The sequence below is a fragment of the Hypomesus transpacificus genome, chromosome 5 (assembly GCF_021917145.1).
Source record: "Hypomesus transpacificus isolate Combined female chromosome 5, fHypTra1, whole genome shotgun sequence".
NCBI classification, from domain to species: domain Eukaryota; kingdom Metazoa; phylum Chordata; class Actinopteri; order Osmeriformes; family Osmeridae; genus Hypomesus; species Hypomesus transpacificus.
This window is the reverse complement of record NC_061064.1, coordinates 5,496,295-5,513,943: the sequence shown is the minus strand read 5'-3', so window position 1 is coordinate 5,513,943 and position 17,649 is coordinate 5,496,295. Positions and strand designations below refer to the sequence as shown.

The following is a 17,649-nucleotide window of genomic DNA, read 5'->3' as shown; positions in this document are numbered from 1 at the left end:
CGCCTGAGTACACAAGTTAAGGATGAATGCACACACACACCCACCCACCCACCCACCCACACACACACACACACAGGACACCACGCAGGCAGGCAAACACACATACACACACCAGGCCTTTATATCACACTAACCAGGCTAATGTTATGCTCTATAGGGCACCTGGGACCACTAGGCCCAGGGCTCTCAGGGACTGGGAGAAGGAGTCTCTGGGGTAATTAGAATATAAAAAAAAATGTGTTAGGACAGCTGTGTGTGTGTGTGTCTGTGTGTGTGTGTGCAACAGAGAGACAGAGAGAGTGCATGTGTGAGAGGGAGATAATGGATAGTCATTTTGTCTCAAGACCATTCACAAAATCGCTCTCTCTATTCTGAAGATTGTATGCAATACTTCAGCTCATAGAATATGAAGGTCTACATTCGCAGTCACATTTGCACAACAGTTGTTAGTGTTGTGCGCAAGTCGCACAACACTAACAACACCTATTCAAAACATCCACAATCCTGTAGAAGTTACAGTAGCTGGCTGACATCACATATTACCAGTGTTGATGTTAAAGACCTGTTAAAGCGCTGTTGATATGAGTGAAGGGAGCGAATGTGATGCAAAAGGCTACGGAGATTGAGAAAAAGATTGAGTATGTGTCAGTTAGGAATGAGAATGAGAGAGAGAGGCGGCAGCTGGAAAAATGGATGGCTGATTGATGTGGGGTTGACTCTGAGTGAAAGAGAGGGTAAAGGATAAAGAAAGGAAATGGCCGTCGCAAATTGAGCCCCAGCTTTTTCATTGTTCCCTCGTTTTGCTTCATGGACCTTCGCCTCTCTCTCTCTCTTTCTCTCTCTCTCTGTCTCTTCCATTTATTTCTCTCCTACCTCTCTGGTCTGGTCAGGCAAGGCTGGTCTAAGCAAGACTAGGAAGGGCTGGTCAGTTCTGGTCAGGTCTAATCTAGTCTGATCGGTTCTGGGCTGGTCAGGGCTGGCCTGAGCTGGGTTTGGGTTGAGCTGAGCTGGGCTGAGTTGAGCTGGCCTGGTTAGGTCAGGTCTGGTTTAGTCTGGTCTGTGCTGACATTGGGCAGGGCTGGGCTAGGCTGGGCTAGGCTGGGCTAGGCAGGGCCATGTGAAGGGATTTTTCATGCTACAGAGAAATGTCCGCAATACGCAAAATTCTGTTTTCTCCTGTGTAGATACGAGATATGAACTTGCACATAGAGAAAGAGCATGTGTGCGAGAAAGAGGGAGAGAGACTTCGGCAGTCAGATGAAGAGAGATAGAGGGGTTCATGAAACTCACATGTATACGTATACAGAAATGTAAAACGACAGCCGGAACATTAAACTGGTCATCTGCAGTGCAGTGAGATGAGTCACCTGTAGGCGTTCACACACACACACACACATACACACCCAACCACACACACACACACACACCCACACACACACACACACACACACACACACAGCAAACAGGCACACACACAGTTCATCAAAATTGCCCTAGATTACAATATATGTTGACTCGCAAAGATGAATATTAATGTTTCGTATGGTAGTGAGAGGTGAGCCTTCAACATCCAGACCATGCATTGCTTGACTAACAGTGTGGGTGTTTAGTTGAATTAATTTGTCAAAAGATTTTATACGTTTTAGCTCTACTGTACATTGTGGGTCATCTCCTAGGAATCCTATCCATATTAAGGACGTTTGAATGCAAAAGACAAACAGGAGAAATAACATAATACTAAATAATTGTTAAGTCAAGGACAATCAAACAGACAAAAATAAAGCAACATGCACATTGCACCTTGTACTTTTTGCAAATGTACAGAACAAAACATGCTTTTTATCACAAACTATCCAGAACAGAGCTTTATGAAGTTGATACAAAAAGGAGGATGAATATTATAGTTACAGTCCTAAATGACTTATGCAAATGTTTTGGTGATGCTATGGCATGTGAAATATATACAAAGGTTTCTGTTTCCTGAACACATGTTTACATTGCAGTGTGTGTGTGTGTGTGTGGTTGGTTTCTGTACTCTCTGTGAAGATCCACTTTGAAGGCAAGATATGTGGAGGATGAAGGTTTACCAGTTAAAAGGATTAACAGGAGGCAGGGAAATTAAAATTATCATCCTAAACAAATACTCTCTCTCTCTCTCTCTCTCTCTCTCTCTCTCTCTCTCTCTGTCTTTCTCTCTCTCTCTCTCTCTCTCTCTCTCTCTCTCTCTCTCTCTCTCTCTCTCTCTCTCTCTCTCTCTCTCTCTCTCTCTCACACACACACACACACACACACACACACAAGCATAAACCACAAACTACCGTATGTGGGAAGCATGATTTGTAACACAACACATTTTCAAATTCAAATTCAATGAGAAAAAACAGGGGGCCCACAAGCAGCCTGCCGTATCCGTCCACAGGCAGTCCACAGGGAAATGTCAAGCAGAGGGACGGACAGAGAACAGTCGGAACAGAAAAAGGTCACAATGAAAGAGAAAATGAGATTGCGCATCAACTACATTAGCATCACTGTCATCGCCAAATGACCAACACCTCCCCCTCTACCACATACACGTGTGCACTCGCACATGAACACATGCAAAGGCTGTATGTTTTGACCATTATAAAAATTTGATTTGGTGTACGGTAAGGTTCTCCCTGCATTACTTCATTACATGAGTTACTTTTTCCATATTTTGTCTGACCCTAGCCCTGTGTTTTTTTGTGTCCCCTCATCATGAGAATTTCAGTGCCCAGTCTAACCTTGTGTTGTTCTGTGCACCTGACAAATAAAAGACTTGAGAACAGTGTGATTGACTGGAAAAGAAGTGAGGTCAGGGGAGATGAAGAAGTACAAATAAACCAACCAGAAGCTTCTAAAGCCTGCCTGTTTTAGTGCAATATCGCAGACAGTTTGTGATAATACTGCTATTTTAAAACATAAACACAAAACACAAGTGACATCAAAACAAATGTATTTTACAGTAACATCTGTCTCGTGTGCGCACAACAAAACAAGGGTAAGGGCTAGGGTTTGAAGACTGAAACATTTTAGCAAGCTTAGGGATACCTGTAGCAATGATAGGCTTTTTCATGTAAGAAGAAGGGGCTTTGCAATTTGACCAAATCATGGTTTGGAAAACAGTTGAATAGACGGCCATAAACGCCCTTTAGGTAATTGAAAGGTCCATGATGTGTGATAGAGCAACATATCAGTTTGGCCAGTGAACCGCAAGTATAATTTATTAATCTATTAGAAATGGCATGTGTATACCTACTTATAGAGCATACTTTAAATGTATTTTAATATTGTATTGATCTGTATATTTTTATACGTTACTTATATAGTGCCAATTTCTGTGAAATCTTTTGGAAAAATGTTCAGATCAATTATGTTCTGCCTTAAGTTAGGGCACAGTAATTTTAGATTGTACTGTTCATCAACCTGTTCATGATAAGGTATTAAGGAAAAAATGTGTACTGCAGAGAATTCGCCTTCCAATATTATGATTTTATCTGAAAATTATATTTCACTTTTTCAAGTGGTTTCAGGATGTTTCTTTCAGCATTGTCTTGTCAGAAGTTTCCAGAAATGGAGGGGAGATGGAAGGAGATGAGGGGAAGGAAAATGAAAAACGGGGAGAGAAGGATAGAGAAGTAAGGATGATGGAATGGAGGGACGGAGATGGGAAGAGAGAGATGGAGACAGACACGGAGAGGAAGAGATTGGATGGAGGGAGGAAGTGATGGAGTAAATGATGAAATAGTGTAAGACTGGGACCTTCATTCATTTTAATTCTCTTAGCATTTGACTCATACCATACTCCCACTACCATCATTCTCTCTCTCTCTCTCTCTCTCTCTCTCTCTCTCTCTCTCTCTCTCTCTCTCTCTCTCTCTCTCTCTCTCTCTCTCTCTCTCCCCCTCTCTCACACACACACAAACACCCCTTTTCAAGCCTCATCACCCCCACCCAGCATCACGCCTTGCATGCTTATTCTCGCTCCCTCCTCTCTTACTCACACTGTTCCTCCTCTCTGTCACATTTCTCTCTCTCGTCCCTCGCCTCTAGCACTCTCTCCCCCTCTCTCTGAATGAGAACGAGGTTCATTACTCTAAGAAACTGTTTGAGGGTGCATCCCTTCATTCATTTGCTTTTTTCCTCCTGTGATCAAAGCTGACTGTGTAACAACCCCACACGAAATGACCTCTATTTGTTTTAATATTATTCATTTCAAACAGGGTATGTGTGTGTCTACAAGAAAGAGGGATAGATAGTCGGAAGGAGAGTGAGAGACACAAAACTGAAATGACCTGGGATCTGTGTTTGGTGTTGTCAGTGATGACAAAGCCACCTTCCAGGTTGCTGGATTCTGTCTCCTTGAAACTCTTGTCCATATCTCTGAAACATTGCTCAAATCCTTCTTGTGCCTGAAAGGTGACTTGATGGGGTTGACACACAGAAGATTCACAATATTTCCACTTGATGGACCTCCGACTCCAAAATGTTCGGTAAGTTGAAGGGAGTTACATTTCCATTCAGTCATTTAGCAGACGCTCTTATCCAAAGCGACTTACAGTAAGTACAGGGACATTCCCCCGAGACAATTAGGGTGAAGTTCTTTGCCCAAGGACACAACGTCATTTTAACCTTCTGATTAACAGCCCGATTCCCTAACCGCTCAGCCACTTGACTCCCTTTCGTTTGGATTTTGGTCAGACCTTAAATCAGGACAAAGTTCGTAATAGAGTGTCAAAAGTGTTTTACTGTAATTTTTTCTTGAGGTTGTATCCCTGTGTGTGGCAAAATAGTCACCCCTTTATATTCTGGACCTTTTCTTTCCAAATCCCATTGTAATACAGTAATGTGTCAGAACACTGTGGGGTAGATGTCAGTTTTAAAGCAATTATGCTTTAAACCCAGTGAAATTATTGTGTCGAGATGTTGGTGTTTTTTGGCAAGCAGCTTTTGTTATAATGTATTTTTATTTTCTGAAAACGACCTCTCCTCAAAAAAGGAAAGAAAAGAAATGAAAGCAATAACATGGATTCATTTACAGTTTTTCTTCATTGCTAAGACACATTTCTTGAATGTATACTATGTTTTCTCCAAACTACTACATACACTGTTCGGCCAAACCCTTGACTTTCGACCCACAATCAAACACTGTAGTCAAAACCATATTATCTGTCGTAGAAACCAAACTTTGCATTCAAAATACACACAAAGCCCTCAAATAAATTCAACCTTCTGAATGCTCTTTACACACTGCTTGGAGGAATTGAAAACTCTATTTTAAAAAGGTTTTCATTAACCATTGACTATAACACGTCCCTGAATTTTAGATATGTTCCACTTCCTGAGTTTGACATGATGTAAATCATAAAACTAAAAAAAAATGCATTTTGAGCTCTTGTTACTGTAGTGGTCCCAGTATACAAATAGTAGTACTGTTACAATGTTACAGTTTAAACATACTGTATATAATAAATACCATGTCAAACCATTTTTGAGAATAATAAACGTATCCCTATAAACTTTGGACAAATATGTCTGCTAAATTAATAAAACATAATGTAAATGTAATACAACATGCTATCGTCTTTAGAGGAACATTTGAAAAAGAATAGGGTTGTTTATAAACAGGTAACCCTGTTTTATTCAGTAAAACCTTAAAAAAGAGAGACTGCCATGGAGAAAACTTTTTTTCATAAGTCTTCGTACCCTGAGATTTTCCTTGAAATGATCATGTTCGAGGAAATTGCGTGACTACTGAAGAGATCAGAAAATGTCCCCACCATGCATCTACTCTCAACAATGACTCATGGGAAGAACGTGTTTTGACTACGTTTAGGTAGCAGTTTGGTTTTCACACAGCTTTTTAGAGTTCATTCAAGTAAAACCACAGACTTTCTTTCATACTGATTGGAAGTAGCTACAATACCAGAGAAAGTTGCACATCTACCTAGATCGAAACATAACATGCGCAGGTTCACTTTCCAAGCATAAATGGACAAAGACAGAGAGAGTAAAGGGAAGGTGGAAGGAAGGTAGTGTCCCCATGGGAACAAAGTGGTCCCACCTCTGTTTACGGTTGCTCTCCTGACGTGTTTAGATGTTTGTCAGCGTCTCCCCCACGCACCCGCACATGCATGCGTGAGTGCTGGAGTTTGCTTCCCTCACAGATGTTGCCTAGGTCTAACTCTCAAGCATCGGTGCCAACTCTCCCTTCAAGGTCGCCAGGTGTGTGTGCTTTATCAGATGGGCCAGCCAGCTGCTGCACTGGGGTGGCTGGATCTCAAGAGGTGGAAGGGGAAAGGATTTGGCAGCTCCCCGAGGTCAGATAGTCACCACCGTTACGAGAGCTGTGCTGGAAACTGGACGACGAGAGACCAAATGACAACCGCTTCACACATCGGACACATTTCCCACAGGCACCAATTATAAAACTTTGATCCAATGTGCACACCCACACAAACGTGCACACTCACGCTCGCTCGCTCGCACACTCAGACCCAGTCGCCCCCCTCTCCACACACTCCCACCCACCAACTCACTCCCACATTCACTGACAAAAACATACATACCCACACACCCAACCTCCCCCGTCATCTCCCGTCCCCTTGAGACACACACAGAGCATTAAAAGCGTGTGTGTTCTGCTTGTCCCGGTCTGGTCAGTGAGTCACCTGTGAGTGCCCGAAGTTATTTACCTCCTGCCATTTACCCCAGAGGACAAGTGGCAACATCAAGGACACTTGGCAGCGCTGTCATCTAAGATGCCACCACTCTGCTGTGTATGTTGTCTTTGTAGTGAATCACAACATGGACAAGTTCGATGGAAGTTTCTTGGAAGGTCAAGTCCTGTGAGGAAACCGTTGAGTTGCTTTTAGATGTAATAGGTGTATTGATATTCTAGCTCCAATTTTTCTGCTCAATATTTGAGTCATATTTTTTAAAGATAAAAAAAGAAAGATTTGTATTGTATTTTAGCCCTTCAGTTCCCTGACCTCACCAGCGCATCGCAAATTGAGTCTCTCATGATTTTAATGTTCTGCCCCTCATTCATCCAAAAATAACCTATTTCACAAAAGAACAGTTTGAATCCTGTTTTTGATTGAGCGATAATGATAATAACTGTGTTTTTCCATATGAGAAGACTGTCATAGGCTTGCGTGTCGTGTCCAAACAGTGTGGTGTCGTCACTGCTTCAAGCAACACATGAGTCACATCGGATTATCAGGTTCCTCTCAGAATCTCGAGCCCAGAGTCTGTCTCCATCTCTCTCTGTCTCTGTGGCTCTCACTGCCTATGAAAACGGTCTAACTGTCAACTCACTCATTTCAGTCTAATTCTCTTTACCTTACATCATTTTTACTTTATATAATTGAAAAGGGTATTTTGATCAACAAATACTGCATGACATTTTTGCCTTGATAATGGTCAAATCTTTCTTATGTTTTGGCTTTGATTCAGATAGATAAATGAAAGTGGAGGCGGTACGTGAGGGATAAGGGTGGTAACCTTAAAGATATCACCCACGCACACACACACACACACAAACATGCACACACACGCACCCCCCAGATAGCCCGGTGTATCCAGTCATGTGTGTCGTGTGTGATAATCCGTGACGTAAGCGTGGACTGTGATAGGATGAGGGTGCCAAGGGAAGCTACTTATTATTGTTATCATCATCACCATCATCATTATCAGAGCCGGCAGATGCTGAGAGTCCCGTCGTACGGCGGTCTGCGTCACCATTCTGACCAGAACGCTGGCCGCCCTGCCCCCCCCGACACCACCACCACTACTACCAGCAAACTACCCGACACCACCCCCGCTGCAACGCACCCAACCAAACAAAAGAGGTAAAAAAAAAACAACAACCTCTGTTTGAATCACCCACCCTGGCACTATTTCGATCTCAGCCCCCCTCTCATCCATCCTCTCATCCATAGCCCGCCCCTCCCCTCCGTCCAATCCCTCCTTGCGGTCGTTTGCTCGCCTTTTTCCGTCTGGTCTCTCTCTTTTTTGGGGTTGTCTCTTTGTTTCTCCTCATCGTGCCGTTGTCTCCCGCCATCGCTTTTTCGCTGAAATCCCGGAATATCGCAGACTATGATGCGGTCCCGCCTCCCTCTAACCTCCGCCCCCCCCCCCCACCCCCACCCCCCCCATCGTCCGCCATTATCTACCCCTCGCAGCCGACCTCTTCATCTCCGTCTCTCTCTCTCTCTCTCTCTCTCTCTCTCTGTCTCTCTCTCTCTCTCTCTCTCTCTCTCTCTCTCTCTCGCTCACACACACACAAAAACACATGCGCACCCCTCCCAAAAATCCCTCCCCCCCTTCCACTCCCCCATGTACCCACCCCCACCCAGACGCCCCCCCACTAATCCCTGTCACGCCACCACCACCGTCATCGGTCCTTATCTCGCTCCACCAAATCTGCGATGACTCAAAAAACAATTTCTCTCTTATTTGTCATTTTACCGACACCCCCTCCCAACCCTCCCATCCCGGCCCCCCTGCAACACCGACACCCACACCACCCACCCAGCCACCCACCCACCACCTCCCCCCTTCCACTGCCTACACGTCCATAAAACCCCCGACCGCACCGAGCCCCCGCCCCCCTCTGACGAAAAACCCAACCGAGACACACACTCACAAACACACACACTCACAAACACACACACTCACAAACACACACACTCACAAACACACACGCTCACAAACACACACGCTCACAAACACACACACTCACAAACACACACACTCACAAACACACACACTCACAAACACACACGCACACAGACAGACACGCACACAGACAGACACACACACAAACACGCCCCGAAACTGAACGGGCGCCGTTGTTCTCCGTATGCGAGGCGACTCGCCACTGGCATCCTGTGGAGGCTGCCGGGAACTGCATCGTGACGTCACGGCGGACGCAAGCCCGCTGGTTGGTGGGAAGAGGGCTACGTGAACGAGTGTGTGTGTCTGGTGAGGGGGGGGGGTGGGGGTGGGGGGGGGGGTATGTGGGGGCGAATGATTAGATGTGGGTGTGTGTCTCGTGTATTTGGACAGCGGGCGGGGGTGCCTTGTGTGGCAGCGAGCCCACTGCATCAACGAACCCGTGGACGCTCCACCTCCTCTCCTCCACCTCCTCTCCTTCACCCCCCGCTCCTCCTCCTCCTCCTCCTCCCCACTCCTCGGCTCTCCTGTCCATCTTCCCCCCCCCCCCCCCCCCCCGTTCCTCCAACACATTGTGACTCAGGCCGCTGTTGTCTTCAACGTCTTTATTCTTCACTGACACACAGAAAACGAGAGTATTGGAAACACTGGAAAGAAAGCGCTTCACGAAGGACAGTGGAGCGTCTTCACCACTGACTAATCCGAGCATGGCCAGAGGGAATGGTGTGTCAAACGTTCACATCATTGGTGCATGAGTGTTGTGGTGCACTGGCGGGATTCTGAAACTGAGACACACACACACAGACACACACACGGCAAAATCCAATACACACCAAAACGATGTGTTTGTATCCACACAGACACCACAGACACACACGGACAAAACCCCATCGAACACCTCACACGTGGAGATTTCGCATTTTCCGTCGCCTTTCGCTCACCCCTTCCTTCTTTTTGCCCTGTTTTTTTTTCTCCTTTTTTATCTCCCTCCCTCCATCCCTCTACATCCATCCCACTCATCCCCTCTGGCTGCTCCATCCCGTTCAGACAAAGGAAAGCTGATTGACACACACACACACACACACACACAGCCCGGGTTTGGAGTGAGCAAGGGGTTGAGAGCACTGGTGAATGGACTGATAAGGACTGATTATAGTGTGCACTGTGCATTTAATGATGTGTGTGTTTCTGTGGATGTGTAGAATGTCCGTGTGTGTGTGCAGGTCTGGGTGTGTGCCCGTGTGTGTGCTACTATGTGTGTGCATGCGTGTTTGAATGTGTGTCTGTGTGTGTCTTACTAAGTGTGTGTGTGTGTGCATGTGTGTGTGTGCTTTGTGTGTGCGCACCCTTGTTTCACTGTAATTCCATGCCTCTTTGTTCTGCCTTTGCTTCCCCTACCTCCTTCCCTGCCCATTCTCTTTCCTGCATCCTTTCCTCACCCAAGGGGCCTTTTTCTCCTTTCCATTTGACTCCTTCTGTTACTCTCTCGCCCTCTTTACTCACTCGTTTAGTCATTTGATCCCTAACTCGCTGGGTCTTATTTAAAGTTGGTTTATCTTGTCTTTCTCTCTTTAATGCCTCACCTCTTGTTGTTCCCTTCCACTTCCTACTCATTCGCTCGCTCTCTCGCTCACTTGCTCTCTCTCTCTCTCTCTTTCTCTGTCTGTCTCTCTCTCTCTCTCTCTCACACACACACACCACTAATCACATGCTCTCTGTCTCTCTTTTTTACTCTCTGTCCAAGATATCTCTCTCCATCAGCACCTGGTCCCACCGCACCTCACACCTCTTGGCCGCTCCGCCCTCACAGAACTGGGGCCAGGCGCTCCAGCAGAGAGCTGTCCATGAACCACGTGCACCAGCACCGCCCTGAACACGTCCGAGCTTGCCCTCTCCAGGTGCTGGGTCAAGGCCTGCCGCGCTAAAGCCACACTGGTCCCAAACAGGTCCATGCTCAGGCACACCCTCCGCCCCGCCCCCAAATGGGATTGGGTAGGGCCGCGTGTGGAGGCTGAGGAAGGAGGGACTCTGAGGTTGATCCACCAACCAGATGTGCTCCGGCCTGTCTAGTAGGGGGAGGTTGCTGTGGATTGGGAGAACCGGCAGCCAGTCACGTATGATGGATCCGGCAGGGGAGGGAGACCCTGGAGGGGAGGGAGGGTAGGAGGAGGACCGACCTCAGATCTCTACCTTCAAGGAAGAGCAGCTCAGGCACAGATCTCTCCTCCTCCTCCTCGTTCTTCTCCTCCTCCTCCACACCAGGGTTCTTCCTCCCCTCCTCCTCTCCCAGCCTGGTCCTCAGATGAAACAGGAAGTCGTGGTACTGGCCAGCCTCACAGCAGAGGGAGAGGACAGACTAGGGCAAGAGTCAAACAGGAAGAGGTCAGTCTCGAGGCTGGACGAAAGAGTCAGAGAAGAAGAGAGGAACAAAGAGATACACGTCCCGAAATATGTAACTTTAGGACATTCATAGCAATTCCCTTTTTAAAACATATCTGGCGTGCATTTAATTGTTTTTACTAGACAGCCCCCTTCCCACACCAGATATTCTGTATAGAATCGTTTGTTAGCTTTGACGCACTTCCAGTCTAAAATGTAAGAGCTTACATCTGCCTTTTATTGACGCAAACACAAAAACTTGACACTGCTAAAAATCCATTTGAGATGAAAATGTGCACCCTTGCCATTTCCTTGCACCTGCACTCAATAAACAGCCTTTCACTCAAAGTACACTTCCCCGACGACTGATACTGCGTTCAGGCTTTGTGAGTGACTGTGAGCGTGACTGTGTGTGTGCGTATGTAAGAGTGCATACATTTCTGTTTGTGTGTGTGTGTGTGTGTGTGAAGAGGGGTGCTTTGTATGGGTAATTGCGCGCTACCCAGCTGGCTCCATTATACGAGTGAGTGAAGGGGGGTTTAAGCTAAAGGGGAAACGTGGGGAACAGTCGGATCAAAGTGTCATGTTGGCTTTCGATCAATCTTTTTTAAGTCCACCGTCCATTTATCCTTAGTCCCCTGTCTTCAGCAGGCCCTTAACCAAGCCCCAGTCATAGGATCTACTCTGAGTACTTCTCATCTCCACTAGACCATCAACCCCTCACCCCCTCCCCCTCCCTCCCCCTCTCTCTCTCTCTTTCTCTCTCTCGCTCTCTTTCTAGCAGTTGTCTCTTTCTCTGTCTGATAACTTTCCCTCCCTTTCCGTCTCTCTCTCTTTCTGTCTTAGTCTCTTTCTATCTCTGAAGAAAATCGCTCTCCTTTCTCTCCTGTCTCATAAATCGCTCTCCTCTCTCTCTCTCTCTCTCTCTCTCTCTCTCTCTCTCTCTCTTTCTCTCTCTCTCTCTCTCTCGCTCTCTCGCTCTCTCGCCTCCTCGCTCTCTTGCTCTCTCTCTGCCAAGCAGCTGATGAAGAGCAGGGCTGAAGGAGCCACCAGGGGGATGTGTAGCCACATCAGTCAAGGAGCCGGGGGGAAAAAAAAATCCTGTCTTCGTCTTGGTGTTGATGTAGGGGAGGAAACAGCTGTTCTGGTGCAATTGACTGTCAATCTCGTCTCCTCCCGTGCGCTTCCCCTCACTCCCACACTTCTCTCTCTCTCTCTCTCTCTCTCTCTCTCTCTCTCTCTCTCTCTCTCTCTCTGTCTCTCTCTATCTCTCTCTCTCTCTAGTTTTCTTTCATTTTCTTCCTTCCTTCCTACAGCCTGCCTTCACTGCCCCCCCCCACCCCCACCCCATCACACACACTTCAACTCCCCCCCTCTCTTCTACTCCACCTCCCCCCCCCGCACACCTCCCCTGGCCCTGTGATAATAAACCTCTTAGTCTGTCCCCTCTCCCCTGGCCCCCCCCACCCCCGCCCCCCCCCACCCACCCCCCCCCCCCCCCCCCCCCCCCCCCCCCCCCCCCCCCGCCCCATAATGAGGCCATTTATAACAATCACAGCCTGTAATCAGCATGATCACCACCTCGCCGTCAGGGCACATGTCACGGGCAGGGTTGAGGATGGGGAGGGAGACGTAGGGGGAGAGGGAGTAGGGGAGGTAAAGGTGCACAGAGAGCGAGAGGGGGGAGAGATTGAGCGAGAGGAGACAGAGAGAATGAGAGAGATGGGGAAGAGAGAGAGGGATAAGAGGGAGAGAGAAAGGGAAGAGAGAATGAGAGAGAATGAGAGAGAATGAGAGAGAGACACAGAGGGAGACAGAGAGACAGAGAGACAGAGAGAGGGAGGGAGGGAGGGAGGGAGGGAGGGGAGGGAGGGAGGGAGGGAGGGAGGGAGGGAGGGAGGGAGGGAGGGAGGGAGGGAGGGAGGGAGGGAGTGAGGGGAGGGAGGGAGGGAGGGTGAGAAACAAAGGGCAAACGGAATAGAAGACGAGGTAAGGAAAAGAAAAAGCGTCGGGGAAAGCATGAGCTTCAGCGTGACAGAAACGGGGTGGAACACACCAAGCGTCTCCCACCCCCGGCAGGGACACGCCAGAAACAAAAACGAGAGCCGCGTGACCTCTGTCCTGCTCACCCGTTTGTCCAGCAAGGTGAGGCTCCGCTGTGGGCCGGGGTCGTCGTCGCGGGTCAGCCTGGCCCGCTGCAGCGTGGGATAGCGTCTTTTGAAGAAGTCGTCGACGAAACACTGGAGGATCCCCGCCATGCCTCGGCCCCCTCTCCTCAGGACTCACTCTCAGGCCCCTCCACCACGACCGTCTCCGCTCCGTCCACCACCAAGCCCGACTCCAGACCCACCTCAGACACATTCAAGAAATGCAAAAGATTTTCCATGATACAGGTTACATTGTGGAAAAATGTGTGAGACTTGAGAGCCCTTATTAATGTAAAGTGTCACCTCAAATAGTCTAGTGATCATTTGCCACATATTAGTGGCAACTACAGAGTGTTAATGATACACAATTATGGGAAATTCCAGGGTCATAGCGGGAAGCTTCCTAAAACTTGCAACTACACTTTGCAACTAATACATTTAATCACTGTCAGCATGTTCAAACTTCTGGATATCATGGTCTGGCTACATGTCATCACATAAAGTGACCTGCAGTTTGTTAGTCCTGTCAGTGTAGCTAGCTTGTTGGTTAGCCTCTTATTTTGCTACTCCCATGATATCACAAAACTATGCCATTGTGGATTGATCTCTAAAACGAGGACCCGGAAATGATCTTTTTCTGTGGGGGAAAAAAGGAAATAAAATATCGTAGAAAGTTAGCGATTGAGGGCCCTTTTCTGTGATCTCTCCTGAGTTTGACCTCTTGTTATCTATTGCTCCTGATGCAGTACTAGTACACAGTGTGTTTTCCGTTCTCACAGATTATTCTGTTATCTGCAAGGCCCATGTGATTCATGTTCTACTGAAGACATCGTTTATATGGCAAGTATTAAAACTTCTATCCCCTGGGCGATCCTTTAGAGAAGGCTAGAAAACGTTTCTCTTTGTATCTCTTTTGGGGGGGATTTAGACATCCCAGACCGGAACAGGTAATGCTGTACATCACTTATGGATATTTAAGCATGGAACCTGAGAAGGTCACAGGAAGATGGGACCATCCAAGTGTGTGTCCCAGTGTTGCCAGCAGTTCTAACATTTCCAGTCTCACCAGTTTGCTGTTCTTGCGTGCCAGTATGACCAGTCGATGGGGCTGAGTCATCCAGATGTGGTAGCGATAGGGCAGGTAGTCGTTCCCCCAGTAGATGTCTTCAGAAATGGACATGACCTCGTGGTAATCCTCCGGCCTGGCCAGCCAGAAGGTCAAGCCCTGACTCTTCCCTATACACTCTGCCTCTTCCCCAGCCCTGCCACCACTCTGCCCTTCCATAACTCTGGAAGGAAAAGGGTCACGGAGAAAGAAAGATAAAGACAGAGAGAGAGACAAAGACTGAATGACTCTTTAACACAAAAAAGATTAATCTACTGCTCTACATTGTGGGAAAAAATGGAAATATGAACCTTAAGTCTGACCGCATTGCTCACTAGAGACCATATAAAAACTTCTGAAAAACGTCTGAACATGACAGAATGCGATAATGAAGAATGTTTAGGAGTACTTAGTTTCAACTTGCAATGCAAACTTTCACTTACCTAGAAAGAAAGACAATGAAAATGCCGGAACATTCACAAACGCTGAATTTTCGGTGACCAAACACTTTTCAGTTTATGTTGTCTTCTGTTTCCAATAAATTCAGACTTTGTTGCTCTGTGGCAGAGTCATGTGTCTAGGGATACCGGATGAGATCCAGGTTTTATACCCTCCCTCTCTAGACCCTCATTTTTGCCATACACACACACACACACACTCCCTCTTGATCTTGGTTCAAGCACAGTCCAGCCCAAGCAACTGTGAGAAAACGTAACTTCCAAATTATTTTTATGCTTACTTGTGGGGGAAGTGCACTGGATTTCTTTCACACACACCCTTCATCTCCTACTGACACACGCACACTACATTTTTATGTATTCTCAGGTGTTTGTGCCCCCTCTATGGGTAAGCATATGGCACTGTCTCCCACAGTGTAGCAGACAAAGGAACTTTCATGGCTACCTTGAAAAAGAAATTTTAGATAGTGCCGTCCTTATTGTAAGTTATATCATTAGTACTTATTACAGTAATGTTTTAAATGTTTTATATACTGAAGAACTATTTGGCCATATTGTAGTAGATACATTTGTTTTTGTTAATTGCATTTTTCATAACAACCAAGGACATTTTCTCATTACAACAATAACAGTTAGGATGGATTACAGTAACCTTTTATTGGAATATTGCGTAACCAATCTAATTGAGATGTTAGAGTGCAAAATCATTACTTATTCATAAGCTAAAATATTTAACTTCAGTGAAGTCTCATTGCTACAATATTCAAGTTCAGCATCAGCAAATGCATGATAATGCATGATAAATGAAAATATACTCTAACTACAAATTTGGGAAATCTATTTAATTTAAGGAAGGTTTTCAGTAATAATAAATAGGTTTTGGAAAAAAAATTTATTATTAAAGTATTTACAATCAATTAATATGAAGATTTTGTAACAAAACTACATAAACCTTGAAAAAACTAACCATAACGGAATCCACGCCACTTCTGCCAACTACCAACAATTGCTGCTGGTGTTTAGCCAGCAGTCATTCTTTTTATACTCTCTCTGAAGGTCTAACATTCTCCTTACATGCATATCGTGTTGCCGTGGTCACACCGTGGTGACACCGTGGTGGGCAGCGATCAGTTCTGCAAGCGATGATGTGTCAATGACCCCCAGCTGGTGCAGCATCTGGCAAAAATGTTCATGTATTCTACATGCACAAGTTTCTCTCTCTGACATATTTGGTCTTACAATCCAAAAAGGTTGCATTGTGTAGAACTGTGTCTGTGATGCCATGGTTTCTAAATGCCTGTCCCTTTCAATGTATATTTGGATTTGCTGTTAATAACTGGACAGACATCATTGCTGTGCAAACCTTCTTACAATGGTCTCCATCCTCCTACTCTGGCTGTTAATTGATAAAGTGGGTCTCTTTACCACGCCAGCTCTTTGTTCAACTGTAAATTGACCTGTTCATCCTCTGTTGAGATATTTCAGTATTTTTTTCTAAATGATCCATCTCCTTGCCTTTTGTCTTCAGTTTTGTCACAACATTTCTTAAGTTGCTCCTTTGTTTTACAGGAGAGTGCATTTGTCTTTTGGTTGAATTGAGGTTGACGCAAAAGTTGGGGATGAAACAATTTGGCCTTTTGATGGCCTAATCTTAAGAATTTCGAAATTACGTTTTTCTTATTTACCCATTTGAGGGTCTTGTTTTTAATCATACATAGCAGGCATCGAGAGTGAACTCTAAGCCTATGATGTTGGCTGCAATGGGTTTGCTTGCCAATGTTTATACTGAACACCACAATAATGGTGGCCAGATAATGGACAGAAAAAATGACCATGCTGTGCATTATACGTCAGGTCAGATTGTATTCTGAAAGCAGTTTGTGGTCAGTAGGTCAAATGACCAAGGAGCTCTTGGATTCAAAAATTAGAAAAATGTAATAAATAAATGAAATGGACCAGAATTGAAAACATTTAAAAAACATGCGAGTTGACAATTAACAAACAAAAGGGTGTTGTATGCATACTCAGTAGAAATTCGGAACCATATTTTAAGTATTTAGGCCACTATTTAAAAAAATATATTAAAAAATATTAATAATGACAAATTAATAATACAATAGTGTGAGAATTGACAATCAAATGAATGTGCACTATTTGGCGCTAGTTTGAGGTCCATAGGTCACATGACCAAGGGGCTACTGAAATTCGAAAATTATGTAAAATGGCATGACAACATTTACAAACAAAAGTGTGCTACATAGAAGCCTTATTTTTTAAGTAGTTTGAAGGTCACAGAACCATGAAGCTGATGAAATTCAAAACATTAAAAACACAAGGCAGTATTCATTTAGTTGTTTAGTCTATGTGAAATAAGCAATAGGCCTATTTTTTTTGACCTGGCTCCACAAAACAAAACGATGGCCAGATGAAAAATGATTTGTTTTTTACTATTCTTTCTTCTAATGTAAAGTAATAAATGTCGTTTCGAGCCCCGCCGTTATTTGTGTCTCTGTAATAGGTCTGCAAAGGAACATGTTTTTCCAACCGTGCTTATGAGTGGAAATTGTAAAACACCCAGGCCGTTAAAGCTTTAGCCGTCAAACATGATAGCCTACTCATGTTTGATGATAAACATTGCATTACTATTAAATATTGTTATTTATGTTACTTTCACGTACAAATAGGCTAATAATTAGTGTTTCTCGCTGGTTTCATCCTGCAGGGTTGTGTGAATCAGAGAATACCGGTTTACAAAATGCCACTGTAAAAGTGCTACTTGGATGTAATGGATAATCTGGTTTTACTGTAGTGTTTTAGAGACAATTGAATAATCTATGTAATGGTCATAAAATAATTGTCCAGC

At 45.3% G+C, this 17,649-nt stretch overlaps 1 protein-coding gene across 1 annotated transcript; it reads right to left on the bottom strand.

Moving 5' to 3' along the window:
• Positions 1-9,287: 9,287 nt before the first annotated feature.
• Positions 9,288-15,127, bottom strand: LOC124468110 (histidine N-acetyltransferase-like). Its single transcript, XM_047020688.1, is given in 6 exon segments — positions 9,288-11,053; positions 13,206-13,343; positions 13,345-13,371; positions 13,373-13,426; positions 14,290-14,512; positions 14,772-15,127. Coding segments are annotated over 5 exon segments (684 nt in total). The 5' UTR covers positions 14,509-14,512; positions 14,772-15,127; the 3' UTR covers positions 9,288-10,807.
• Between the last annotated feature and the right edge of the window lie 2,522 nt (positions 15,128-17,649).